Genomic DNA, 25,194 nt, shown 5'->3' with positions numbered 1-25,194 from the left:
GGAAAGAAAGGCAAAGATATGGACAAAGTGTTTGTCTAGAGAAGACGGACGATGAGAGGATTATCTGTATATTTGCGATACTGGGAAATAGAAGCGTCGAAATGGGACGTTGGGATTCAAGCACAAGATGGGACTCTGCGTGAGGTCATGATATGATGGGATTGAGCCCTGAATGCACTCAAATTCCTCATCGGGTTACAATCACTGGCTTTTGATATGAATGCTGATTTACAGCTTGTCATGCACATGAGTTGCACTCTTGCGGGTTTCTCTAGGTAATCATTGACTGCCACTTCAAACAAAGCTAAGACGCCGCTTCATCTAATACCAGGCTTCAATCCCATTTTGTTTTACTCGATTTGGAAAAATCCTACAGCTCCTCTAGTTTTCTTAGAATGGCCGGCACAGAAGTCGCCGATGAATTGCCCAGCTCCGTCACCACCACCGAGATGTACTTGTCCCGGGTGGTGTCGAACAGCAGGCGGAAGCCCACGTCGGTGCACCGCTCAGGGTCGATCTCGTTGTAGGTGAGTGAGTCGATTGAGACTCGCTCGGTGAAGTTGATGGTCTCGCATAGGGCGACGACGCGGACGCCTAGATCTGTTGCGGCGGTTGCAATGTCGGCAGAACCTGCGCGGGCATACATGGCACCGTTGCTGAAGATGGCCTCGGCGGCCAGGAGGACCTGAGTGGCCTCAGAGAGGTGAGTGCGTAGGGCGCCGAGGTCGGAGGAGTAGGCGACCTGGATACCAGCTGCTGCGAGCCTCTTTGCGAGGTGAATACCGACACGCTCGTAGGGGTCGTCAACAAGAATGACACGGAAGTCCTTCTTTCCAGTGAGACGGGCCCGAAGCAGGGTGCGCTCAACGAGGTTGTGGTGAGCGTAGGTGAGAATGACGTCTCCGTCGGCGATCATATCGGCGGCGGTCTTGACGATGACATAGTCGGCGAGGGCGATGCGCTCGCGGATGAAGTTGTCGATGGACTCGCAGAGGAGCTTCTTGGCATCCAGGTCGGGCAGGTCAATGTCGACCTTGCTGATCTGGAGCTTGAGCCATCGGATGGCGTTGCCCATGGAGAAGCACATGGGGCGGCATGCTGTGAGGTATTCGATCTGGGGGTTGAGGACGTGCGAGGTGAAGTGGCGCGAAAAGGTTGAGCCGTGGGGGGTTGTGTAAGACTCGATGACCTGGGGATGGTTAGAATCTGATCAGAAGTGCAGAGGCAGTGTGGCATACCTTCTGGAAGGCTAGTAGAGTCGCCTCGAGTCGAGTGATGCTATCACTGATGGCAAAGGCACTCATGTGCTCTCCGAGAACCAGCACCGCGGGGTTGACGTCCTTGTCAGCGTGCGTCATGTCTATCCGTCGTGCCATAGACAGATGGCTGAAGCAGTCTGGTATCGTGGGCTTCGTATCCTTGACCACGGCCGTCGTCGTGGCCGGTCGCAGAGGGAGCTTAGCACCACTGCCGCCATGCTGCCCATCCTGCTTGGGCTTCCCTTTGCTGCCCTTGCCCTCAGAGGAGCCCGCCTGAGAATGTCCGCCCTGAGGGGGACCTTGGGGAGCCTGCGAGGCCTTGGCCTGGGCCCTCCTGGCGGCCTTTTCCTCCTTGGCCTTCTTCTTGAGCTCGGCGTTGGTGAGCTTCTTCTCGCCGGGGGCGGCTGGCTGCTGGTCCTTGCCTTGGCCCTTGGCCTGCTCCTTCTTGTCCTTCTTGTCCGTCACCTGCGGCGCGGGGGCCGGCCCGCCAGCTTCAGTGGCCATGGGGGTTGCTGGAGAAGTTGCGACTAGTGGGTTGTGATGTCGAGGGAATGTGGTTGCTCGAGGCGGGGCAACTCGGTGTGGTAGAGATTCAGCGCCGTGCGCGTCGACGATGGCAGTAGCAGGTCCCGATAACAGAGGCGTATGATCTCTTAAGACTGTAGTTAAGGATTCTGGAAAAAAAAAATTGGCCGTAGAAAGCGATCTCGCGGCGTCGTTGGGTGTGATTTTCTGCGGGAGTCGTGAGAGTTGACGCTTTGAGTCACTCGAAAATAATGGTCCCCGGCCAGGATTGAATGGAGAAATGCCCCGCGCTAGCAGAGACGTGGGTGGCAGAGCCTCACCAGGAGCCAAAGCCCCATGTCACTTTGAATGGGAGACGACGAGAGATGGATTTCTTTATGAGATAGGTCTTGAATCAGATATGGTTGTATTTACAGTTCATATGAGCTTTCTTGCCCGTCACAAGCCATTGTTTGCTGCATCTCGCCGTTGGATCCGGTCGCACAGCTTCGTGGCAGGCAGCGAAGGCAGAACAATGACATTGAACTTGGAGCGAAGAAGCGCTCGCAATGGCATGGATAGACAGACGAGGAAGGTCGAGGTTATCAAGGCAAGACGTCATATTGTCTGTGAGATGGAGAGCGGCTCGAGGTTGATGAGACCTGGGAGGACGCGAGATGGGCTAGATCCGAAGGGCATTTGCTTTCGAACGGATGAAGCATAACGCCGATCTTCAGGGCATCATATCTCTCGTGTATTCCTCCACGGCAACATCTCGACGTGCCAGCATCATTCCGACAGCATACTGCTTGCCACGATGCGACTCTCCATCGCTTCAAAACAAACTTCCTTCTTCACGGCCATCCGTCAAGGATGGCACGCAATGAAAGAAAAATCTCCCACAGGGAAAGAAGAGCTCCAAAAATTCCCTCACCAGGCGAACCCAATGAGGAGCGGTCAGTGTATAGTTTTCAACTAGCAAAATTCCTCTCTCAGCTTATCGCTTCACGGAGAAGGAAAACGCCCTTGCACTTGGATGAAGAAGAAAGGAAAAAAAGAAGACTGAAATGGCGGGAGGGAAGGCCGCGTTATATAGAGAATCTGGACCACATGCGCACGGGCCACTTGGGCAGATTACCTAAGGCACCAAGGCAGGAACGCGAGTGAATTGATTGGGGGGCTGGGGCTCAGCCGCGGCCAGGCACCAGCGGAGCCCCACCTCCCCACTCCCAGCCTCCTCAGCGCAGATTGCCTTTCCACGAGCAGCAAATCTACGAAGCACGGCCGAAGGTACACAGATGTTCTCTTGTTTTATGCTATAGGTACTTAGTATATTTCATTGAGTTGGCGTCCAAAATTCCTGTAAATATGTCTATCAGATACAGTTCCTCTTGACCATTCTTCCTAACTGCAGTGCCCTGAAAAACTGGCTGGGAATCTAGGCGAAATCTCCATTGCTCGGAAATTCGATACCCACCAAACCCACTGCCAAACCCACACAGGCAGCCAGACAAATTCCAGCCGCAACAGGCAGAGGCAGGCAGAGCGGCATGGGAAAGTCACGGGCCGGGCACGGGCACCACAGAGCAACTTTAACTGCAGGCAGGCACACGACAGTGAAATGAGCCGCTTACTGAGCCACCTTCTCGGAGAACCAACGTGAGCGGGCTACCTTTTACAGCACGTCAGACACAGTTCTCTTAAGCATCAGAATTAATTCTCCCTTGCATGAAATTCTAACATTTCGATAATGAAAAAGTTCGCAGAGTCACAAAATGCTTCACATTTGCTTTTTCCACAATGAACCTAGTGAGCCTGGTCGCTCTTTCTACTGGCTTGAGTCACGCCTAGCCACAGGGAGTCGATCGCTGCGATACCGCTATCGCAGCTCGTGAACCTTACAGACCCCAGCCAAAAACCTCCGCTCTCAACCAGCAACACCAGGGACGAGATCGAGCATCAGGCGCCATGAAGAGGTTCACTCGTGCATACTCGTCGGCGACGACTACTCTTGGGGCAGCTCCCATTCCTGCCTCCAAGATCAAGTACATTCCCACCACGGGCACGTACCCAAAGGGCTTCATTGCCTCCGGTGTCTTTGTCGGCGTCAAGCCCGGCAATACCTCCAAGCCCGACCTCGCCATCATCTCCTCGGACCGTCCCTGCGCTGCTGCCGGTGTCTTCACAAAGAACAAGTTCCAGGCCGCACCTGTGACTTTTAGCCGCAAGCTTCTTCAGCAGAAGAAGAATGCCGGCCTTCGCAGCGTCGTCATTAACTCGGGCAACGCCAACGCCGTTACCGGCACCGGAGGTCTTGAAGATGCTACCAATATGGCCCGCACCACCGACCAGAGGGTTGGTGATGAGGACTCTACGCTCGTCATGAGCACCGGAGTCATTGGTCAGAGGTCTGTTTTCTCAATTGAGTCCAATGAGACATCAATTGCTGACTCTGTCCTAGGCTGCCTATCCAAAAGATTGTTGACCACATCCCCATGGCGTATCACAAGGCTGGTGACTCCCACAGCCACTGGCTGAACTGTGCAAAGGCTATCTGCACCACCGACACTTTCCCCAAGCTCATGTCCCGAACTTTCGAGCTGCCATCCTCACCGGGTGTCGAGTACCGCATCGCTGGTCTGACCAAGGGTGCGGGCATGATTGCCCCTAACATGGCCACCCTCCTCACTGTCCTGGCCACCGATGCTCCCATTGCTCCTGCTGTCATGCCCAATGTGCTTCGACACGCTGTGGACCGCTCATTTAACGCTATTACTATTGACGGTGACAGCTCTACCAATGACACGGTTGCTCTTCTGGCCAACGGTGCTGCCGGTGGCAAGGAGATTGCTTCTGAGCAGTCCCCTGACTTTGAGGCTTTCCAGGGTCTTCTGACCGAGTTCTCGGCCGACCTGGCCAAGTACATTGTTCGGGATGGTGAGGGTGCTACCAAGTTTGTCACCATCCGTGTCGTCGACAGTGCATCTGAGGAGGCGGCCCGCCAGGTTGCTCGCTCCATTGCCACCTCTCCCCTCGTGAAGACGGCTCTGTACGGCAAGGATGCCAACTGGGGTCGCATTCTGTGCGCCGCTGGTTATGCCTTGATCTCTCCTCCTGGACAGCCTATTAACGATGTTCCCGAGATTGTCCCTGAGCGCACCAACGTCTCTTTCGTCCCCACTGACGGCTCAACCGAGCTGAAGCTCCTGGTGGATGGTGAGCCTGAGCAGGTCAACGAGGAGCGGGCGAGCGAAATCCTGGCTATGGAGGACCTTGAGATCCTTGTCCGACTGGGCACCGGTGACAAGTCGGCTGTGCACTGGACCTGTGATTTCAGCCACGACTATGTGACTATCAACGGTGACTACCGAACTTAGTTGATGGAAATGGGTTAAAAGATGGAAGAATTTGAATGATGAATAGACTTGATGATGCGCCACGAGTTACTGCCATCTTATTCGATATTTGCTATACGTGAGCTGCCATACATGGACCTCTGGGCAGTTGAAGCCATCGTGCATATTCCAATTTGACATTTCTTGGATCCTATAACACCCCATTGTCTAAATCTAAACAAACTGATTGCCCCAAACTCCTAAACCGTTCCCATCTTTTTAAGCACTCAAGGTACCCTTGGTGCTGGGCACCTCGCCCTCCTTGCCCGGTATCCTGGTGATAGCAGCCTTGATAGCCAGAGCCAAAGCCTTGAAGGCACTCTCGGCACGGTGGTGATCGTTGTCACCGTGGAGGCAGTGGACGTGCAACGTGACACGGGCACCCTGAGCGAAGCTCTGCATGCAGTGAGGGACCATTTCGGTGCTGAGCTGGCCGAGGAACTCGCGCTTCAGGCCAAGGTCGACGACGCTGTAGGGACGGTTGGAGAGGTCGACGACGGCGCGGGAGAGGGCCTCGTCGAGAGGAGCGTAGGCATAGCCGAAGCGGGCAAGACCGGTAGGGGTACCGAGGGCCTGGGCAAAGGCGTAGCCAAGGGCAATGCAGACATCCTCGGCGGTGTGGTGGTCATCAACTACAGAGACAAAGTCAATCAGTCATCTGGCCGGTGACGGAGATGGTTTATCAACGTACTGTGAAGGTCGCCCTTGCAGTTTATGGCCAGACTCCAGCCAGAGTGCTTGGCCAGAGCGTGGAGCATGTGGTCGAGGAAGCCAATTCCAGTGTTGATGGCAATCTTTTGCGACTTGCTGGCCTGGGAGGCATGGCTGTCACCATCGTCGAGAAGACGGGAGTCGGTGTCCGGAGGAAAGCTGCCGCCGTCTAGGTTGAGGGCGAGCTGGATCTTGGTCTCGTTGGTGTCGCGGGCGAGAGCGGCCCAACGGGTAGGCTGAGGGGAGGCCATCTTGAAAGTCAATTGGGGGTGAATGAGGGAGATGTTGACGGTAGGTACGTAGTAGATGAATGTAAAAGTCGAGGGCTCCTGTATCGGCGAGTGCCAAATTGACGGCCTCTGATACGTCCCCCCCGCCGCCACTTGATCTTTTTTTTTCTGGTTCGCAGCGAGGGGCTGTCGCTGTTGCCACTGGAAGCTACCCCGCTACGGTCAAGACAAGCCCGCTGTGGCTTAGTGGGTTCCGCCTGGAGACCCTTAACGCGCTTAGCTGGCGCGTGCCGACGGTGTGGTTGTTGACTTTTGGTGGGATGTCTGTGTTGACGACATTCTCAAAACAAACGACGATCAAACGAACCGCAACCCACGACGTTTGGCCACAAATACCGGCGCATCTATCGACTGCTCAATGATATCGAGGAACTAAACCAGGGATGGAAAAGTTTCTGAGGGAGTGGCGGCAGGATGCCCTCAACAAGGCGCAATACGAGTCGGCCATCTTTATCGGCGACAAGCTGCTTGCATTGACCAGTCTGTCGACTCCGGCTCTTGTTGATGAAGGATACTGACAAGTCTCGTGTCTTATAGACGACGACACTGACGCCTTTTGGCTCGCGCAAGTTCACTTTGCGACAGGCAACTACACACGCGCCCAGGCATTCCTCTCCAGCCAGGACCTCATCTCCCGAAACCCATCATGTCGATACCTCGCCGGCCACTGCCTCATCAAGCAGTCCCGTTTCGACGAAGCCCTCGCCGTCCTGGGCGACCGCAACCCGACACACCTCATCTCTAACGGCGCTAGCAACAAGCGCAAGACGCAGCCTCGCCAAGGGCGACGCCGCGACGACGCCGCGGACGAGGAGGCTGCGAACCGGCGGTATGAGGCCGCCATGTGCTTTCTGCGTGGCATCTGCTATGCCAAGCAGAATGCATTTGACCGCGCCAAGGAGTGCTACAAGGATGCTGTCCGTATAGATGTGCAGTGCTTCGAGGCGTTTCAGCAGCTCATGGGCAACTCGCTGTTGTCACCCGACGAGGAGTGGCAGTTCCTCGAGAGCCTCGACTTTGACTCGATCCATGTGTCTGGGGATGTGTCATCGTCTCAGGAGGCTGCTGATTTTACAAAGATGCTGTATACTACACGACTGTCCAAGTACCGGAACCCTGCAGCGTTTGAGACGGCCTACGACTCCCTCTCAACGCATTATCACCTGGCATCGAACCCTGACCTACAGCTTGCACGGGCAGACCTCCTCTACACGCAATGCCGGTACCGCGATGCGTTGACCATCACGAATTCGATTCTACAGGAGGACAAGTACAACTTTAGCGTGTATCCGGTGCATCTCGCCTGTCTATTTGAGCTCCGGGAGAAGAACCTGCTGTTCCTCATCTCGCACAACCTGGCCGACAACCACCCCGAGGAGCCATGCTCGTGGCTCGCAGTCGGCATTTACTACTTTTCCATCGACAAGATCCCTGAGGCACGACGGTATTTTAGCAAAGCCAGCATGATGGATGCTCATTTTGGGCCTGCGTGGATCGGCTTCGCGCATACGTTTGCGGCAGAAGGCGAGCACGACCAGGCAATATCGGCCTACTCTACGGCGGCGAGATTGTTCATGGGCACTCATCTACCTCAGGTGTTTTTGGGGATGCAGAATCACGCTCTCAACAATATGACACTGGCTGAGGAGTTTCTCAAGACGGCGTACGGACTGTGCAAGACGGATCCGCTACTACTAAATGAGATGGGCGTTGTCAAATACCACCAGGACAAACCCAAGGAGGCGGCGCAGTACTTCTCCGCAGCACTTAAGATCGCTGAGGATATAGACAGCGAGCCCTCGGCGTGGTTAGCAGCGCGGACGAACTTGGGACATGCATTCCGACGATTACGACATTTTAACCGAGCGCTGATCGAGTTTGACGAGGTGTTGAGGCAGGGAGGAAAGGATGCGGCTATCTTTAGTGCCAAGGGTCTCATCCTGATGGAGCAGAACAAGCCCGAGGAGGCGGTGGTGGTGCTGCATGAGGCGCTGGCGATAAGCCCTCAGGACAGTATCGCGACGGAACTGCTCAACAAGGCACTCGAAGAGACGGCGCTCCTTGACGGAGCTGCCGAGTCTGAAGCAGAGGACCTGGCCGAATTTGAGCACGCACTCGGACAACGCAAGATGGAAGCGTCGGTCAAAGTCAATGGGCGGAGAGGCGGTGGAAGGGGGATGATGGACAAAGGCAAAGGGAGGGTGAGGAGATCAAGGAGGATGACGGTGTTGGAGGATGAAGAAGATGAGGTTGCAAAGGGAGACAGCATGATGGACATGAGTGACGACGAGTAACAAAGCCATCGAGAGAATGATCATGGGCTGGGTTTGTTATTGGGATAGGATAGGCGTTGGGGAGGGCATTCATGGGATTGATGCAGCATTCACGTCAAAAAGGTACATGAAGAAGGCATGGATAATTGTAAATACAGTAGAACCGACAATTGAGCGGAACAACCATGATGATCAAGCACGGAGGAAATCACTAATCAGCCACGCACTCGGTGATGCGAATCCTTGGTGTTTTGGACAGAAGCCCCACAAATCCTGCCTCGCACTCGCGTCCCGAACCCCACTTGCCGTGGAAGCTCGGGTCGTCGGGTGGGGTAACCCGGCGTGTTAATCCCTCCGGGACCAATCGGGGTCTGCTTATTAAACCCCGTGAAGCCATCGCTCGGTCTTGGGAAGGTGCCCGAGGGGTGGGTTGTATTACCGGGGGAAGGTAGGGCTGAGTGAGAGAAGAGAGAGGGTGGCTTGAGGATATGACGCGGTTTGGAGGATGAGGTTATAAGGAAGGAAGTGGCCTGTTTCTTTTGATGCTTTGAACAACATCTTATCAGGAGTACACAGACAATCACATCACGTTATAAAACATCAAACATCATACTCTACACCTGGGATAGCATCTCACCACTTGAACAAAACATCCACCGATCATCATGTCGCGCTACTTTCCCCACGCTCCCTACGCGGAGGATCAGTCTCTATCCCACACCATCCTTACATCGCACGTAATCGTGCGAACCATCACACTAAGCACCATCGTCGCTGCTGGCATCACAACAACACGGCAACTCATCCCCGCGTTCCGACCCAAGGCCACAGCGCTCGCCTTCACTCCACGGCTGATCCGGTCCGCATCGACGGGCACGGTGGTGGCCCTGGGTCTCGGGGCGCTCATGACGCTGGGCCGTATGCACGGCCGTGAGGAGATTGAGTGGCAGGATCGTAGCTGGAGGCTTTTGGAGAATAAGGGACAGCTGGAGACGGATGACTGGACTGCGGTAGGCGCTGGTGTAGGTGCTGTGCTCGGCGCTCAGGCAGCTAAAGGTTTGGGATGGAGAGGCGCTGTTGGAGGCTTGGGCCTGGGAACCGTGGGAGGTATGCTTGGATACATGGGATGGAGATACGGGGTGAACGGGGGCAAGTTTCCCAAGGACAAGGATGAGCTATGAGAGATTGTGTTCGAGATTCAGAATGATCATGACTCTTCTTTGTAGTATACCCCTAATGCAACTCCTATCTAGTTTATATGTCGAGGAACTACAACTTGGCTCTCACTCCTCCCTGCCTCTTGACAACATCTTCAATCTTCTGGAACTGATAGAAAAAGTCTAGACTCTGAGGGTTCAACAATGTCCCGCTTGGCTTGATTGTATGTCCCGAGATGATTTGCTTGACGGGCAGCTCAACCTTTTTGCCGTTGACCGTGACCTATCATCGTTAGTTATCAGCCCAAGGGAGGAGACTAAGATACTCACCGGAATCTCGGGCACTTCAAAGATGTACTTTGGAACATGCCTCTTTGTCAACTCCTTTGCGATCCTCTCTCGGATCTTCTTGTCCAAGTCGGCATCAAACTTGACACCTTCTCTCATAAGCAAGAACAAGACCACGCTCTCGTCATGGTCCTCGGGTCTTCTCTGTCCTACGCAGAGACTCTCTGCAACCTCCTTTGCAAACCCTCCCTCGAGAACAGCGTAAATATCTGCACTGCCGAACCTAATACCACTGGGGTTTAGGACGCCGTCTGACCTGCCGAGAATGTGAATATGCCCCGTCACGGGATGCACAGCTGCAAAGTCGCCCTGTGACCAAACGCCTGGGAAGCGAGAGAAGTAGGCCGACGTGTACTTCTCTCCCGGAGCCGGGTTTGTGTCGTTCCAAAGGAAGAGGGGGATGTTGGGGAAGGCCCCGGTGCCAACCAGATCACCAGGTTCTCCGTCTGCGACAGCGGTGATGGGCTTGCTGGGGTCCGGGGAGGATGGGTAGATGGCCATGGGAGTACCGAGGCACCGTCCTGGACAACCGCCAGCGTAGATGGGCGTCAGAGGGTTCTCTATGACGAAGCAAGCTGCCTGTAAGAGCAGAAATGTTAGATGTCATCCAAGCCAAAGAATGCAGAGAAACTCACAATATCAGTTCCCCCTGAAAAGTTGGCCAGCTTGACACTTTTCGGAAACGCCCCGTCATAGAACCACTCAAAGACTTGCTCCTTCAGCACCATACCCGTGCTCCCAACCCATTTTAAGCTGCTCAAGTCTGTTTCTTTCTGAGGTACGATGCCAGCTTTCATGAGCTCGCCTAGCCATCGCGGGCTGATCCCGAGATGCGTGACGCGCTGCTCTTTCACCACACGGAGCAGAATCGATCGATCTGGTACGAATGGCGAGCCGTCATAGAATACTGTGCGTCCGCCAAAGGCGAGTCTTGCCACGCTGGCAAGGTACATGATCCAGCCGGTTGTGGTGTACTGTAGTCCAACATCTTCGGGGGTGACTTCTCGGTGGAGGACGGCCTCTTTGCCAACAGAGATAAGAAGGGGTCCAACACCGTGGACAATGGCCTTGGGTGTTCCTGTAGTTCCAGAAGAGTAGTAAATGACCATGGGATCCTGGAAGCCGACTCTTTCGATTGGGGGAGGTGTTGACGCAGAAGACAGAAACGTCTCGAGACGTTCAGTCTGCGGAATCTTCGACGTGTCGTTGGGGACGTCGAAGCGCTGGACAACAACGATGCTCTCAAATGAAGGGCACTGTTTCATTCCTTCAACCATGCCGGAGATCTTGTCTCGCAGATCAATGACTTTACCGTTATACAAGGCCCCATCGTCGAAAAAGACAAACTGCGAACATGTTAGTTCGTGGTATTGCTTCATCAAGATTCTTACTCACCTTGGGATCGATCTGCACCGTCCTCTGTAGAAGTCCTCCAACACCCATATCGGTCGAGCTGCTACTAAACACGCACCCAAGCCACGTCGTAGCCAGAAAGATGACCGCCGTCTCAATGGAGTGCGCACCAACCATGACGATACGGTCTCCCTTCTTGACGCCTCTCTGCCTCATAGCACTCGCCGTCGTGGCAACTCTCTGCCGCAACTCTCCCCAGGTGACATTATTGATAGAAGAGTTGCCCTCGCGTACCTCGGTGATGGCGATAGTGTCGTCTTCTTTGTGGAGGGTAGAGTGATCTCCCGGAGCACCACCTTGGGGACGTGTCCAGAGGAGGTTCTCTGCAAAATTGAGGCGGATACCAGGAAACCAAGCCGGTAACTTGGTGATGGGGATAGACTCATCGACGACATAAGTATAAGAACCTTCATGGATCCAATTCTGAGACTCCCAAAGCTGAGCATAAAAGTCACTGCGTTTAGCACAGGACCACTCATACAGTTCGTCAAAGGTCCAAGTTGATGTTAGCAGAGGAACTATCACTATTCACCTCGACACACCTTGAGATTGAGCCCATGTAGTCTATTGGCCTCTTGCATAAACGCCCACATGGCGGTGCTCTTGGGATCGGGATGCTCCCAAACCTTTCTGGGCACTCTGTTGAGATCCATTGTGTATACTCTTCGACAGTTGATGATCAAAAACAGTAAAAGACAAGAGACAAGATTGTCGACCGAGACTTTGAGAAACAATGACAACTCACAGCCGGGCCCTTGTTATACAACATAGGACTAGGCTCTCTTGTACGTCCCGAGGTAAACCGTGTCCGACTGCGGTCCACGGTGCGGGGTTCAAGCCATTCCCCAGACTTTCGCTTCATCATGAGTGTGTTGCTCTGAATGGGGGTGTCTCACTTGCTGATCCTGTGGCGCCGTCATGCACCACGAGCCGAGGCTTGTGGGCCTGCTTGTTTGTTTTGCTCTCAACGTCTTGTTATTGGTTTCTGAGGTGGACGAAGCCATCATCAACTTGTACAGAGTCTGTAATAGACCTAACAAACAAAGGTCGATCAATTAATGACATTAAATGTCATGGTCTGATAATAGAGTATACATCAAGAGAAAATAGTCTTGGCCGTTTCCTGGCCGTGTCTTTTCGTGGCCCATATCCGCCATCCGTAGCATACACTCACTTGCATACATCTTCCTTCTTCCTTGCACCTAAACGCCTTGCTCAAACACAAACTGCCAGCCCCAGAATCTCCTTCTTTCTTTCATCTCCCCTTCAATAAAAGTACGCCTGTCTCTGTCTCTCACAGGTACGGCATCCACAACGCATCGCACTGTGCCAAGTTCATCGGATTGACAGCCTTGGCGATAGCGTCAATCACCGTCTGGTTCGCTGGCAGGTTTCCAACGGGGCTGTGAGCCAAGCTGATCGCCCTCTTGACGATCGAATCGCTGTTGAGTTGCACAGAGTCTCGCAGTTGAGTCTCGGTGATGACTCCGTTTCTGTGGCTGCCTGTAAACCAGAACAGCATCTCATCACGCACCAGCAGTGTCAAGGCGTGCTCCAGTTCGTACTCGGGCTCCGTCAAGCACCGCGCGATCGCCATCAGCGAGCAGGCAAAGATGCCTTCGGTCGCCAGAGGTCCCATCAGTGTCTGAAGATTGGGCGTGAGTCGGAACGGCACCGGCTCTGGGTTATGGAAGAAGGGTTTGGATGCGCTCATATAGGACATCATCTCAGAACCCCAGACCTTACCCGTCGCCCTGGAAATGTTGATCTTCTGTGGGTAACGGTTGTGCATGTACATGATGTACGTGATAAACGTCAACGCCGCAAGCTGGTACGAGAACTGTCGTCGGAACAGCCAGAACTCTGCAAACTGTGGGAACACCTTCTGGAAGTACTCGAGCGCCACCGTCGACGGCACCCACTTCTCCTGGATAGCGTTGAACACCTCTAAGCGAGCTGTTGCTGCCTGCTCAGGCTTGTTCTGTTGCAAGTTAGCTTTCATTCTCGCTCGCTGTACTCTTGAGTAACTTACCGAGCTCTTGCTCTCTAGTGCACCCCGGAGCTTTTCCATAGTGAACAGCACGGGGTCATCCTTCGACATGCCCATGTTGCGGCAGTGATCCTCGTACACTCCCTGTAGGGTCGTGTAGGATGTGTCCTCCTGCACAAGTCTTATGTGTGGCGCGAAGGGAACCATGATGGGGATCGTGAACTGCAGATCGCGTCGTCGGGACTCCTTCTTGCGACCCAGCGTCTGGTTGAGCGACCGGAAGAGCTGCAGAATACGCTCTTCTCGTCGGCAGTGACGGGCCGCGGGATGCTGAATAGCCCACTTGTGAATGCTTCCGTCATGTCCACGCATCTTGATACGGCGATACGACGCGCTGATAGAACGAACGAGATCGACATTGGGCAGGAACCGCTCGATTCGGATGAAGTCCTGGTTCTTGTCCTTGTGCTGCAAATACTGTCCAGGAATCTCGACCTCGTCAAACTTCTGGTACCGGAATTCGCTGAGGTGAGGAGAGAAGTTCTCAAGCGAGGCACGCGGGACTCGGTGATCCAGCTTCTCCTCAAACTTGTTTCGCCAGCGGCGCAGCTTGTAGATGTACTCGTACATAGTGGGTTTGACGTCGACAAAGTCGGCCTCGAACGACTTCTTGATGTGACTAGGCAGAATTGTTTCCGCAAAGCGAGTGATATTGACCTCAGTTGCAGAGGGCAGCTTGACATTCTTGGCAAATGAAGGCGGCGTTCGACTGACGTAGGCGAGAGCATCGTTGAGCAACGCGACGATGAGTCTGTAGGCGTCTTCATCCGGAGGACACTTAAAGTTCTTTTGGATTTGATCCACCATAGTCTCCATCGAGAGCGCCAGAAGAGGGAATGCCGTCTTGAGCACAGACATGACCTCTTCAGTGTACTCCCACGGCGGCTTCTTGCCAGCCTGGCCCTGCTGGGGCTGAGGCTTTTGCTGCGCCTTTGAGGGATCTTGTCCGTTGGTTGCTGGCGCCGGAGTACCATTCGCGTTTCCGCTGGCTTCGTTGGCCTCGGCCTTAACTGGAGTGCCATCCGCCGCGTTCGCTGTGCTTGGCCGGGATGATGCAGATCCAGGCCGAGGAGGTTCCAGTTTTGTCAATGAAGGTGAGGCGCTCGCCTTTCCGGTAGACGCCACTGACTGCGCTCGCTGCCGTGCCGCTCTCTCCTTGGCCTCCTGGTTGCGTTTGATAACAAGCAGATCCTCGCGGTTCGTTCGAAGCTGGAAGTACAACGCTTGAGGATAGGACTTAGCAATCTTCAAGAGAAGCTGGAACACGCGAGGAGCCTCCTTGTGACCGAGGCCAGTGATGAGCTGCTGGATGAACGTGATCCAGTACCATACTGGAGTATCACCCTTGAAGTCGTCGAAGCCCATGGCAATCGTGCCCTTGGCGTCGTCCAAGCTCAGGAGCCAGAGAATTCTTGCCAGAAGCTTTCGAGACTTAGCATTCTTGTAGCTGCCGGCAGCCTGCAGGTACGACGTAAGCGCCTGTCGGGCTGCGTTAAGGTCGGTGGGATCCTCCTTGAACTTGCGATCGTTGAAGTAGCCCCATTCAGCCCAAGCCTTGGCTGCGCCGATATCGAAGTACAAAGCTGTGCCGTATGCGGAGTCTGCCTCTTCCTTCTGCTTAAGCTTCTCCAAGAACATGCCCTTCAGTGTGTAGAACTCGGCTTTCTGTTGTGGACTGAAGTAGTTGAGGTTCGTATTGTTAATAACATCCAGTCCACTCGTCAGCTCGTCGGGGTTCTCGTAGTGACACTTGGCCTGCTCTCGCAACTTAAGGAAAGCTTCCTGAATCTCAATGTTGGGCAGCGTGTAGATGCGGCTAAGCTGGCTGATGCAGACTTCTGGCAGGCTGTGTTTGCGTGCAACATGGGCGAAGCGGTTGATGATCCAGGCAGTCTCATGGTAGCCGCGGTAGGCAAACGAGGACGCCCCACCCGCATTCTGCTGACCCTGTTGAGGAAGCAGCTGCAGGTATGTCTGGTTGATGAGGCTGAAGATGTGCTGTCTCCACGTTACTAGATCTTGCCAAGCCGTGATATCATCCCACACGTTGGGGAGTCGATCACGCCAAGCACCGAGAAGCAGTTTGAGCTCGCCAGACTTGACATCCAGGTTCGTCTGGTTGGTATTGGCAAGGCTTTGACAGATGACGCTGGCGTCATGTAGCTCGACCAGTTGTTGGAAGTTCTGGAGAAGTGGGATATGGGCGTTTGTCAGTCGCACAGGCAGCTGATGCCACTTGCGGATCGATAGCTGAATAGCCTCGTCACAAACACGAGAAAAGTCGCCCTGTGTTTCCTGCTGGTTGTGGTACTTGAGGAGCGACATGAACGCCTGGAAGAAGGCTCGGCGAGGGGTTGGAGCGTCCATGACACCCTTGATGATGTTGTCCAGAGCCTCTCTGTGTTGTTCTTCCTGCCACATGTCCGTGTTTCGCCAGGCACATTCGAGGAGAAGATCCTGGAAATTCTCATGCTTGGCAAAGTCTTGGAGAATCTCCCACTGCTGTAGCTTCTGCGCGCAAAGAACCCAGTGATCCTCCCAGAGCATGTACTCAGCTTGCGAGAATGGAATGACGCCGGTTCTGGCCTTGATCTGTGCATTCTCGTATAGCTTCTGGGCCTTATCCCACATGCCATTCTGTTCATAAGACAGTGCTGCGTTGGTCTCAACAAACTGGCAGCGTCGTCGCCAGGTGCCATAGAACAGATCGTCCTCTTGAAGAGAAGCGTAAAGCTCGACAAGCGCATCGAGGTTGCTCTCGCGGACCGTGGTAGATTCAACTTGCGGCTTGATGGCGGCATTCTCAAGCTGCACCAGAGCCGTGTACCACGCGTCGTAGGTCTTAGCTTCAAACTTGAGCACGTGGGGAGGAATCTTGCACTCGGGCCAGGTCTTGGCAGCGCCGTCAAGGAGTGACTGAACGACGTTGGGGCGCTTGTCGATCTGGCGGCTGTGGTAATCCTTAGTGAGCAAAGCCACGATGCCACGCTCGAGGTCAACTCTCTCGTCCTTAGCAGTGGCGGACCAGTAGATGGGGAAGAGAGTCACCCATAAGTTGTGAGCGAGCTGTGGGTCGACGTGCTGGAGCTGCATCAAAGGCTCGATGACATCTCGAACCTTGACATCACCGATTTCCGACATGAAGCGTCGATGAGTGGCCATGAAAGCCTCAAACTTGTCATCAATCATGACCGTCGGCTCCCTGGCCTCCATCTCCTTGGTGCAGATGGTGAGAAGACGAGAGATAGGCAGAGTCTTGAAGTCGCCTTGGTCCAGTTGGATGTTGGCGTTCATCTCCACAGCGCCAAGCAGTAATTGAGTAGCTTGTGCGAGCCAATACGAGTCAGCAAGAGTCTCCCAGTTCTGCGATGTCAGGACATAAGAGAGACGTGCACTGGCAGACTTGGACAAGCTCTTGTCAAAGATGGCCATGAAGCGATTGCGCATCTCGACATCAGTCGCCCTGGTACCAATGAGGAACGCGTGCTCCATCCGCACCGTGAGCTCTGTACGAGTGATCTTGGGGTCCTCGTAGATGCGGATGACGAGATCCAAGAACTGAGACAACATTGTAGGATCCTGTCGGTGCTCAAACGAAAGCATCTTATGCAGAACAGCCGTCTTCTCCTTAAGAGTCGGCCATGTTCCTTCGGACCTGAACACCCACCCTTCGACCATGTTGAGAATTTCTTTGCACAGCTCAATGTGCATCGACTTCTCCACCAATGTTGCAAGGACGCTAAGGAAGGGTCGACGGTTGTCCCCGAGCACCTCCATTCGCAGCGCTACAACTTGGATCTCCTTGATCATGAGCTTGGTCTGGATGTCGAGGTCGTAGGCTGACATCTCGCCAGTGGGCGTGTTAGGGTCCTGGTTCCTGTTGTTGACTCCATTGGTTTGGTTCTGGATGGCATTGTAGTGCTGGACATGTTCTCGTGCATGCTTTCCTTGAAGAGCCTTCATCAGAGACATGATGTGCTGGTCGATGACGGTCGGCTTTCGGTTGCCAAGAGACCATAGAATGTTGACACCAGATGTGTAGTTGTTGCTGTTCATCGCCTCGGTAGCAAGCTGGGAGAGGTACGCGACGATCTCTGACGTCTGAGTTTCTGCTTCGCCATCGGCATCCGCGTCGTCCATAGGCGTATCATCAGGGACAGAGTCCAGTATACGCTTGATGATTGACCGCAGCTCGCGATCATCATCCAACTTCTTGTCAGAAAAGTGCAAGCAATCCTGGATCTCAGGGTTCTCTGACTTGAGGCACTTCTCCAAAATCTTCTGAACAGTCGACATATTCTTCTGGATCCAATCATCTGACTTGGAGTTGAGAACAATGCGAACCACCTGAAGCGTGTTGATGATGTTTGTCAGGAACTTTTCGTCATACTTCTCCTTGTCAGATGGATCAGCATTGAGGATTGTCTGCGTCTTGTCGCTGGCCAAAATGACCTGAGTGACATTGGGGAACAAGTCGAGGTCAAGGTCACCCCAATACTGAGGCTGCACCAAGTTGTGAAGCAGCGTCATGGCCTTCTTGCAGAGGTCCGTCAAGGCTAGTGGAACGGGGGGGATGGAAGACGCGGTTTGATCTCGAGGTTTGGCTGAAGGAAGTTCATAGCGTTCGTTCAGCTGAGCGATGAATTCGACGAGATACTTGATCATCTTCAAGCGGTAGGGGGGAGGAATCTGGTACTCAACTCGCTCCGCATGGCGAGCCATGGGTGAAGAAGTATTCGATTGCTCAGTCTCGAACTTTCTCTTCTTCGCGTTCGGCGATTCAGAGAGAGATCTTGTCTGAAGCAGCGGAGACTTCTTTCCTTCAACCCGCCATTCCTCCCAAGTCCAGATCAGCCACATCATATTGAGACAGAGTCGTTTGCTCTCGTGGGATGCGTTCTGGGGAGTTGCGAGCTTGCGCAACGATGAGATCATCGGAACAATGTACTTGTCACGGGCAGCGTAAAAGAGCTCGGGGTGTTTAACAAGGAAGTGGAAGATGCTTGTCATCTGTTGAGCATTCTGTCCTTCGTCTGCGAGAACCCGACGAGGTGCAACAGCCCAGAAAGCGTTTCGCTCGCTTGGGCCAGTTCCACATCGCTTGGGCAACACAGGTGCAATCAACTCCAGTGCTTGTGTCACCAGTGCGCGTCCCTCATTCTGGTTGGCCTTGAGGAGTGAAAGGTAGACCTGTGTGACAATCTTGGGGGGCGTCTCGTAGTGGGCAATAAAGTACCCAATGACGACGTACGCGGCGTGCTTGTTGATCACATCGTCAAGTCGGATGAATGTCCAGCCAAACTTGATAATGTCTTTTCGCGCTTCTTGAAGCGTCGTGTGATAGTACTTGACCAACATTGCTGAGAGCTGCAACACCTCGTAGCGGGTAAAGTCAATGCCAGGCTGGGCTTGATCATCCATGGTCATTTCTGGATGAACCTTCCAGATCTTGCTGCTCACAGACTCGATCACAGTTCTGTCCATGAGCCTGGGGCTCTTGTTCTGATCCAGTTGGTTCCAGCGGCGCTTCACATCCATGGCCACGATTGGGTTGACAATGTAGTGCAGCAGGAAGTGCTTCATCTTGTTTGATGCCGATTTGCCTGCGTAAACCTCCAGGCAGCGAAGGATGGTCGTCTTCCAAAAGTCGATGGCATCACTGCAGATTAGCTTCTCGTAAATGAACGAGAAGAGTTCCTGACTACTGCGAAGCTGATCAGAAGTCACAGACTCAACCAGACTAAAGAGAGCGTCCAGGTCCTTGGGGGCCCTTTCAAGTGATTTGACAAGAATTGTCATAAGCTGCTCTGCTGCTTGGAACGCGGGCAGGCGAAGGTGAGCGGGAAGGGTGTGCTGTCGAAGGTTTGTTTCCAGCTCCTTGCCAATGTTCTTAAGCCAGTCCAGATTCTCCTTCTTGTCCATCCACTTCTCAGAGCTGGGGAAATGACTGATAGACTCAAAGATGTGAATGGTGTTGACCATGGCGATGAACTTGGCCTCGTTGTTCTGGCTCATGATCTCATTGCAGCGGTTCATCAATCCCTCCACGTTCTCAACCGCCACTTCTCGCAGGGCATTGCTGTCGGCATGGCGAAGAACCTGAGCCAGGAATCGGCCATACTTGAGGTCGTCAAGCTTTCCGAGAAGATAGGCCCAGATTTCCTTGGGATACCGGTTGAGATACCTGTACATGGGCAGGCGGAATGGACTTTGCTGAGTTCTGCGAAGCTTGTCTTCCAAGCCGAGGAAGCAGTCGATCAAGCGCTCCTTGAATCCCTCAGCAAGTGCTGGCAGTAGATGAAAGATGTTCAAGATGGCGGTGATGACCTTCATCTGGGGATGTTGGTCGAAGAAAGTGAACGAAATCTGCTGCAGTGCGCTTGGTTCGACGATAGAATCGATCTGGTCAAGCAGACGGGCTCCAATCTCGACCTTGAAGTAACTTGTGAGCAACTTCAGTAGTCTAGACAAGTTGTCCAGTCCAGAGACACTAAGGCGTTTGGGATCCGAAAGGCTCTGAAGAACAGGACGCAACCCTCCCTGCAGCAGCTCCTTGGGCAGACGCCTGTCAACAGACAGAACCGACCTCAAGGCATCGTTCGCCGCTTGCAGGGTTGGCTTCGACTCAGAATACAAGCATTTGAAAAACACGCCAAGAATCTTAGTCTTGGTCGGGCTATTCGAAAACTCTTCAAAAGTCATTGCAGTCGTCAAGAGCTTGATGCACGAGACGCGAAGGTTGACGATGTTCTCGTGTGTACGGAACTCAGCGGGTTTGTTGGCCAGAGACTCGTCGCTTGCATCAGCCAGAGCCAAAGACTCCATCAAGAGACGGTTCAAGTTCTCGTCGAACGTCACCCAGTCGTTCTTCAGGCTCATGTGATAGTCCATGGCGTTAATATAGCCGATCTGGATTGCAAAAGGCAAGGCGCGCAGAGGCTTTGCGTAGATTGGCTGGAGGAACCTGTCCTTGTAAGGCTCGAGAAGTTCCCAGACTTCACATTTGGCCGCCTTTGCGATCAGTTCCAGGGATCGCTTAGCAGTTTCGCGAACATGCTTGTTCATGTGGGAAAGCTCGTTGTTAAATTGCAGGCAGATCTGAGCAAGCCGGGGTTGCTTGACCTGAGGATTGGGTGGCTGGCCCTGTGGTGGCACAATGGGGAGAGCATCTTCTTTGGTGATGTCCTTTGTGATGCGCTGCAAAAGCACCTCGAGGCTTGTCTGAGCCAGGCACCGAGTCTTCTCAGGAAGATCCTGTGGCATGTCCTTGATCACATACGTGAGCGCCCGAATGAATTCACTCTGCTTAGAGGAAATCCAAGCATCGCCAAGGTCAAGCTCTGTCAGAAGAAAGTTGATTCCCAGGCTACCGCCAGCCTTGGTAAACCATTCCTCTTCATAACAGCTGTGGCAGAAGGTGCTGCTGAGATGGCTGAAGAATGGGAGTTTGCCGACTTCGCTGTCTGATCCGAAGATGATGGCAGTGGACGTGTGCATCTCGCGGATGGCTCGTTGGCCAGCCTCACGCACATCAGGGTGGTCTGAAGCGAGGGACTCAACAATGGCATCCGACAGATTGCGAGTGTCGATATGCAATGGACCTTCGCCAGCATTGGGGTCGAAGGGGCTGAAATTCCGCTTGAGGTCCACAAGAGCCCGGCCGACCTCGATGATCGCAAAGTGCTTGCAGACGTTAAGCAGGAAAGCACTTGCTTCCTCCTTGAATTCGGGGATCGACTCAGCAAACATGACTGCCTTCAGAAGCTGCTTGACAGTCAAGTCTTCGCTCTCCTTCTTGGGAATAGACCGCTCGCGGTCCGAAATCTCAAATGTTGCAGAGTTAATGTCGTATTTGCGAGCGACCAGATCCTCGGCCTGCAGACGCAATAACCGTGGAAGATCGTCTGGAAGTTGGTCGAACCCGATGCGTAGCTTCAGTTGCGATTTGATCAAGTTGAGAGCCTGCTTCTTGTAGTATCCATCGTACTGTCGGTTCTGGTTGTTCTTAGTAGCCTTGGGAACTTCCATGAGTTTCTGGATAGCAAACTCGATGCCCATCTCAGCAGGGAAAGCTCTGTCCTTCTTGGAACCGAGAAGCCTCAGATCGAAGCTCGAAGGGTCGTCTGCGTACTCTCTGTAGGCAAGAGGAACGGCTCCAGTCATGAACTTGCGGTTTCTGCCGCCCAACTTCCCGAGGATTCTCATTGTCGTGTGAGCGTGGAAGTGGCTGTAGGGGTGTGGCTTGAGGTGGTCAAACAAGGCAGTCATGAGCTCATCGATCACAGGGGCCATGATGGGGTCGAGATAGTCAGCCGTAAGATTATCAACGCATAGCTCGAGAGTTCTCAAGCCTTGCCCAACAAGGTCTGTGCCGGCGCGCAACGCGACCACCAGCGGGCGCATCAAGAAGCTCAGATGAGGTAGCAGGTGGCTAAGGCGAGCCGGGACTGTAAGACAAAGCTCCACGTACAAATCGCGCTCGGCCGGCTTCCTGGCTGCCATGAGCAGATTGTTGAGCACATCCAACAACATCTCAAGGAGGGGAAGGATTTGCTTGTAGAGCTGCTCAAACTTGCCACCGCCGATGCTACGGAACAATGAGCGCAACAAGAGGAAGTAGTTCATGGGCTCTTCGGCCTTTGTCGACAGCTCGATCGACTTCGTGACGATATTGACGACGTGTGGCAAGAGAACCTGCTCGTTCTGGCTGGCAAACAGTGTCACCGCCATAAACGCCAACTTGAAGAGTCTCAACAAGATCGATGACTTCTTAACGTCGGCAGAGCCCACTTGGTCAATCCTTTCCATGAGAAACTGCAGAAGCATCCCGCAGAAACTAGGACTGGTAGCTTCACTGGCAAGGAAGAACTGGGGGATATGCAACAGCGCTGTATGTTCAAAGATCATGTCGTAAAGACGGGGAATCTCCTGCTGGAACACTTCGTGGAATGTTGCCGGGTCAATAGCGTGGAAGACGGTAGCAAAGGTCTCGAGCAGGTCCTTCTCTTCCTTGCTACACGAGACCATGTAGAAGTTAGCCATATACTCCACAGGAGACATGTACTGAGACTCGGCTGCAGGCTTCTCGATCTCGTAATATCTGAAAACATAGGCACCCTCCCGGAAGAGTTTGATGATGACCTTGACCTCCTCAGCAGTGAAGCCATAAGAAACATCCTGCCAATGAGCAGGGGCATTCTGTGGGTCAATAGGAGACCCAACATTGCATGTTCTGAGCTGATAGAAGGTGTTCTTAAGACCTGTCATTAGGTTCCTGAAGAGAAACTTGTTGTCGACAACCGGATCAGCGCCTCGATCACGCGGGTTTGAGGTCTTAATGGGCACTGCGGCAAAGATGTCCGTCTCGTCCCAGTCGGGAGGGTTGTTCTTGTCAGCCAGGTATGTCTCAGGCGTGCCAGCCTTCATCTGCTCTCGGTAGAGTGCCGAGAGTTTCACCGCATTGGGATATTGTCGATTCATGGCGGCAAACTTGTCGGCAATGGCGTTGAGAATCATGATGAGGTAGTGTCGTGCATCAACCTTGTTCGGAAGCTTCGCAATGCATTCTGCCATGTTGAGGAGGAGCTTGGCGCTCATGGTTTGAAAGCTCGTGCCCGGAAAGTTGTCCTGGAGATTCCTGGTATAGACCTCCACAGTCTTCTGAATCTGCTCTGGCTTGAGGGAGTCTCGAACATGGTGAATAAGATCCGCAAGCATGCTGTACGCCAACGGACGCATAGTCTCGTGGACAGTAAGGCCGTCGCCGGTGAGTGTCCGTTCGTCCAACAGTTCGTCGATTTTGGGAATGAAGATCTTGCGAAAGTTGTAGTTGATAATATGGCGGATCGCGACAATCAACTCCTTTCGTGTCCCAGACTTTTCCCTTGGGCAATCCTTCAGAAGTCGCAGCACAATGTCGGGCAAGCGGGGGAGGAAATCGTTCAGTTGCGAAGCATATTGGCGCAGCAGGTAAGCCAGGAAGCTCATAGTCTTAACCTGTGCCGTAATGAAATCTCCGAATGCTGCCCGGTTCTTGATCGCAGGGCTGACCCCAGTGTGAATCGTGCCCTTTGCGGCGGCATCCGCGTGGGCTTGTTGTTGGGCGGCTGCTTGCAGGCACAGCACATTCTGGATGAGGGGAACAAACTTCCTAACGTTCTGTGCCACTGTATTACGATAGACCTGGAATATCGATACGACGATGATAGGACATTCGGAGAGGACCTTGAAGGACTGCATGCCCTTCAGCAGAGGTCGGTTCTGCTGCTGGGGGTCGGCTCCGAGGTCGTTCACTGAAGCAACGGGCGAGCCGGGTCGTGGGGATTGGAAGTTCGTCTGCGAGCTGCCTGGGGTTGAGGGTGCGCCCGGTTGCGACGGCGCGTTGTGGGGAGCATTGTCGAGTTGTTCGCGTACCACCTTCTCCATCTGTTCGAAGAGTTCCTGGATCAACGAGAGGAAGAGCTGGACTTTGCCTTGCAGCACCTTGTGCTGGTGCCGCATGATGTCCGATGTGATTTTCACGCATAGCGTCGCATTTTCTTCATTATCTGTTCGTACAAGTTGCATCAACAAATCGACGGTTTCTTCGGCGAAGGGCTCGAACGGCTCGGGGGGGCTAGGCTGGGTAGGCAATCGGTGGAGGACTTCGAGGATGCAATTTCGGAGTTTCTAGCTACATGTTAGTAGCAACTCGATCGACAGGTGTGCTCGAACCGACCTGCTCCGGTGAGTTGCTCTGGAAAGTACATGGTCCTCGAAGAATGCCCATAAAGATGGGCATCAAGCGTTTCAAGAAGGGCGGGTAGATGGGACCGGTGGTGTAGTGATCCAAGCTGTCACGCAGCGTGGTTGCAGCTTCGAGCTTAAGCCTGACATCTAGAGCACAAGACAATCAGCAAAACCATGGTCACTGAGGGCATGCGACAGCGTGGGGGGGTGCAGCTTCGCGGGCGCTCGTACCTATGTCGGCAGCGCTCAGTCGCTTCACGACATCGTCAATAGTGGTGCCCGACATTGCTGCATTATCGGCGTCCACACGACGCGATGCGACCTTCCATGCGCAAGAGGGCGAGTTTGCTGGCTGCTGTCTGCTGGTGTCTGGGGTGTGAGCTTGGGAGCTCGTGGATCGCGAGGCTGTCGCGAAAGCTTGCGATGCGGCGCAAACACGGGTATCAATGAGGACAAAGGTCTAGAAAGAAAGGCTCGTGAGGTTTGCGTCCGTAAGTCGATGATATTTCGTGATTTTCGTGCGGGGTCCTTATTAAGAGGGTTGAAAGGTGAAGGTTAAGGTTGACACAGCCCGCAGAATGGTTGACTACATGAGGTCGCCTTCGCGTTGAAAATTACAGGAAGGTCCAATGCTGGGGGGTGCAGTCACCAATTCCACATGCGCTAAGCCCGCGATAAAGTTCGGCCGGCATTAGCGTCAGCTTCTGGGGCCAATCACGGACAGATTTGCTGCCGGGGAACCCAGGAGAAGGTGAGAAGAAGACATCAGTACAAATGTACTAACGTATCACGCACTGAGAAGGATACCAAAGGTATAGGGCTTGAATAAAAAACAATATGGGAGATGTTAATTCCAATACAATAAGTCTGAAATTATTTATTAATATTTCTTAATATTTTTTATGATTCCTCTTATTAGTAAACCCATCGCGTTTAAGAAGACTCAGATACATTTTCCGTTCTAGTGTCTCGTTTATTTTGTGGCCCACCTACAGGGGAGTTTACCCCGAGTTCGCCCTTTATCTTATCCTTATCTTATCTCCTTCTGCTCCTTGTTTGTTCTTCG

The 25,194-nt window shown here is 53.5% G+C and overlaps 6 protein-coding genes and 1 pseudogene across 7 annotated transcripts, besides 1 other annotated feature; 3 read left to right on the top strand and 4 right to left on the bottom strand.

Annotated features, from left to right (window-relative positions):
• Positions 1 to 370: 370 nt before the first annotated feature.
• Positions 371 to 1,763, bottom strand: NCS57_01144400 (uncharacterized protein; the record flags this gene model as incomplete). The annotated part of the gene is made up of 2 exons (XM_053061160.1): positions 371 to 1,189; positions 1,239 to 1,763. The coding sequence occupies 2 exons, from the start codon at positions 1,761 to 1,763 to the stop codon at positions 371 to 373; spliced, it is 1,344 nt and encodes a 447-aa protein (XP_052909546.1).
• A 1,800-nt stretch (positions 1,764 to 3,563) lies between these two features.
• NCS57_01144300 (Arginine biosynthesis bifunctional protein ArgJ, mitochondrial) lies at positions 3,564 to 5,140 on the top strand (the record flags this gene model as incomplete). The annotated part of the gene is made up of 3 exons (XM_053061159.1): positions 3,564 to 3,572; positions 3,621 to 4,171; positions 4,225 to 5,140. 3 exons carry the CDS (start codon positions 3,564 to 3,566, stop codon positions 5,138 to 5,140), a joined length of 1,476 nt encoding a protein of 491 aa, XP_052909545.1.
• A 237-nt stretch (positions 5,141 to 5,377) lies between these two features.
• NCS57_01144200 (Imidazoleglycerol-phosphate dehydratase) lies at positions 5,378 to 6,120 on the bottom strand (the record flags this gene model as incomplete). Its single annotated transcript, XM_053061158.1, has 2 exons — positions 5,378 to 5,790; positions 5,850 to 6,120. 2 exons carry the CDS (start codon positions 6,118 to 6,120, stop codon positions 5,378 to 5,380), a joined length of 684 nt encoding a protein of 227 aa, XP_052909544.1.
• Positions 6,121 to 6,530: 410 nt separating this feature from the next.
• On the top strand, positions 6,531 to 8,453 carry NCS57_01144100 (annotated as a pseudogene). The gene is made up of 2 exons: positions 6,531 to 6,639; positions 6,697 to 8,453.
• Positions 6,531 to 8,453: a sequence feature.
• A 644-nt stretch (positions 8,454 to 9,097) lies between these two features.
• Positions 9,098 to 9,613, top strand: NCS57_01144000 (uncharacterized protein; the record flags this gene model as incomplete). Its single annotated transcript, XM_053061157.1, has 1 exon — positions 9,098 to 9,613. One exon carries the CDS (start codon positions 9,098 to 9,100, stop codon positions 9,611 to 9,613), a length of 516 nt encoding a protein of 171 aa, XP_052909543.1.
• Positions 9,614 to 9,701: 88 nt separating this feature from the next.
• Positions 9,702 to 12,003, bottom strand: NCS57_01143900 (uncharacterized protein; the record flags this gene model as incomplete). Its single annotated transcript, XM_053061156.1, has 5 exons — positions 9,702 to 9,872; positions 9,920 to 10,516; positions 10,573 to 11,283; positions 11,333 to 11,824; positions 11,893 to 12,003. 5 exons carry the CDS (start codon positions 12,001 to 12,003, stop codon positions 9,702 to 9,704), a joined length of 2,082 nt encoding a protein of 693 aa, XP_052909542.1.
• A 641-nt stretch (positions 12,004 to 12,644) lies between these two features.
• On the bottom strand, positions 12,645 to 24,414 carry NCS57_01143800 (uncharacterized protein; the record flags this gene model as incomplete). Its single annotated transcript, XM_053061155.1, has 4 exons — positions 12,645 to 13,331; positions 13,383 to 24,068; positions 24,118 to 24,275; positions 24,360 to 24,414. The coding sequence occupies 4 exons, from the start codon at positions 24,412 to 24,414 to the stop codon at positions 12,645 to 12,647; spliced, it is 11,586 nt and encodes a 3,861-aa protein (XP_052909541.1).
• Positions 24,415 to 25,194: the final 780 nt, after the last annotated feature.

Source organism: Fusarium keratoplasticum, chromosome 9, assembly GCF_025433545.1.
Source record: "Fusarium keratoplasticum isolate Fu6.1 chromosome 9, whole genome shotgun sequence".
Classification (NCBI taxonomy): domain Eukaryota; kingdom Fungi; phylum Ascomycota; class Sordariomycetes; order Hypocreales; family Nectriaceae; genus Fusarium; species Fusarium keratoplasticum.
This window is presented reverse-complemented; position numbering and strand designations above follow the sequence as displayed.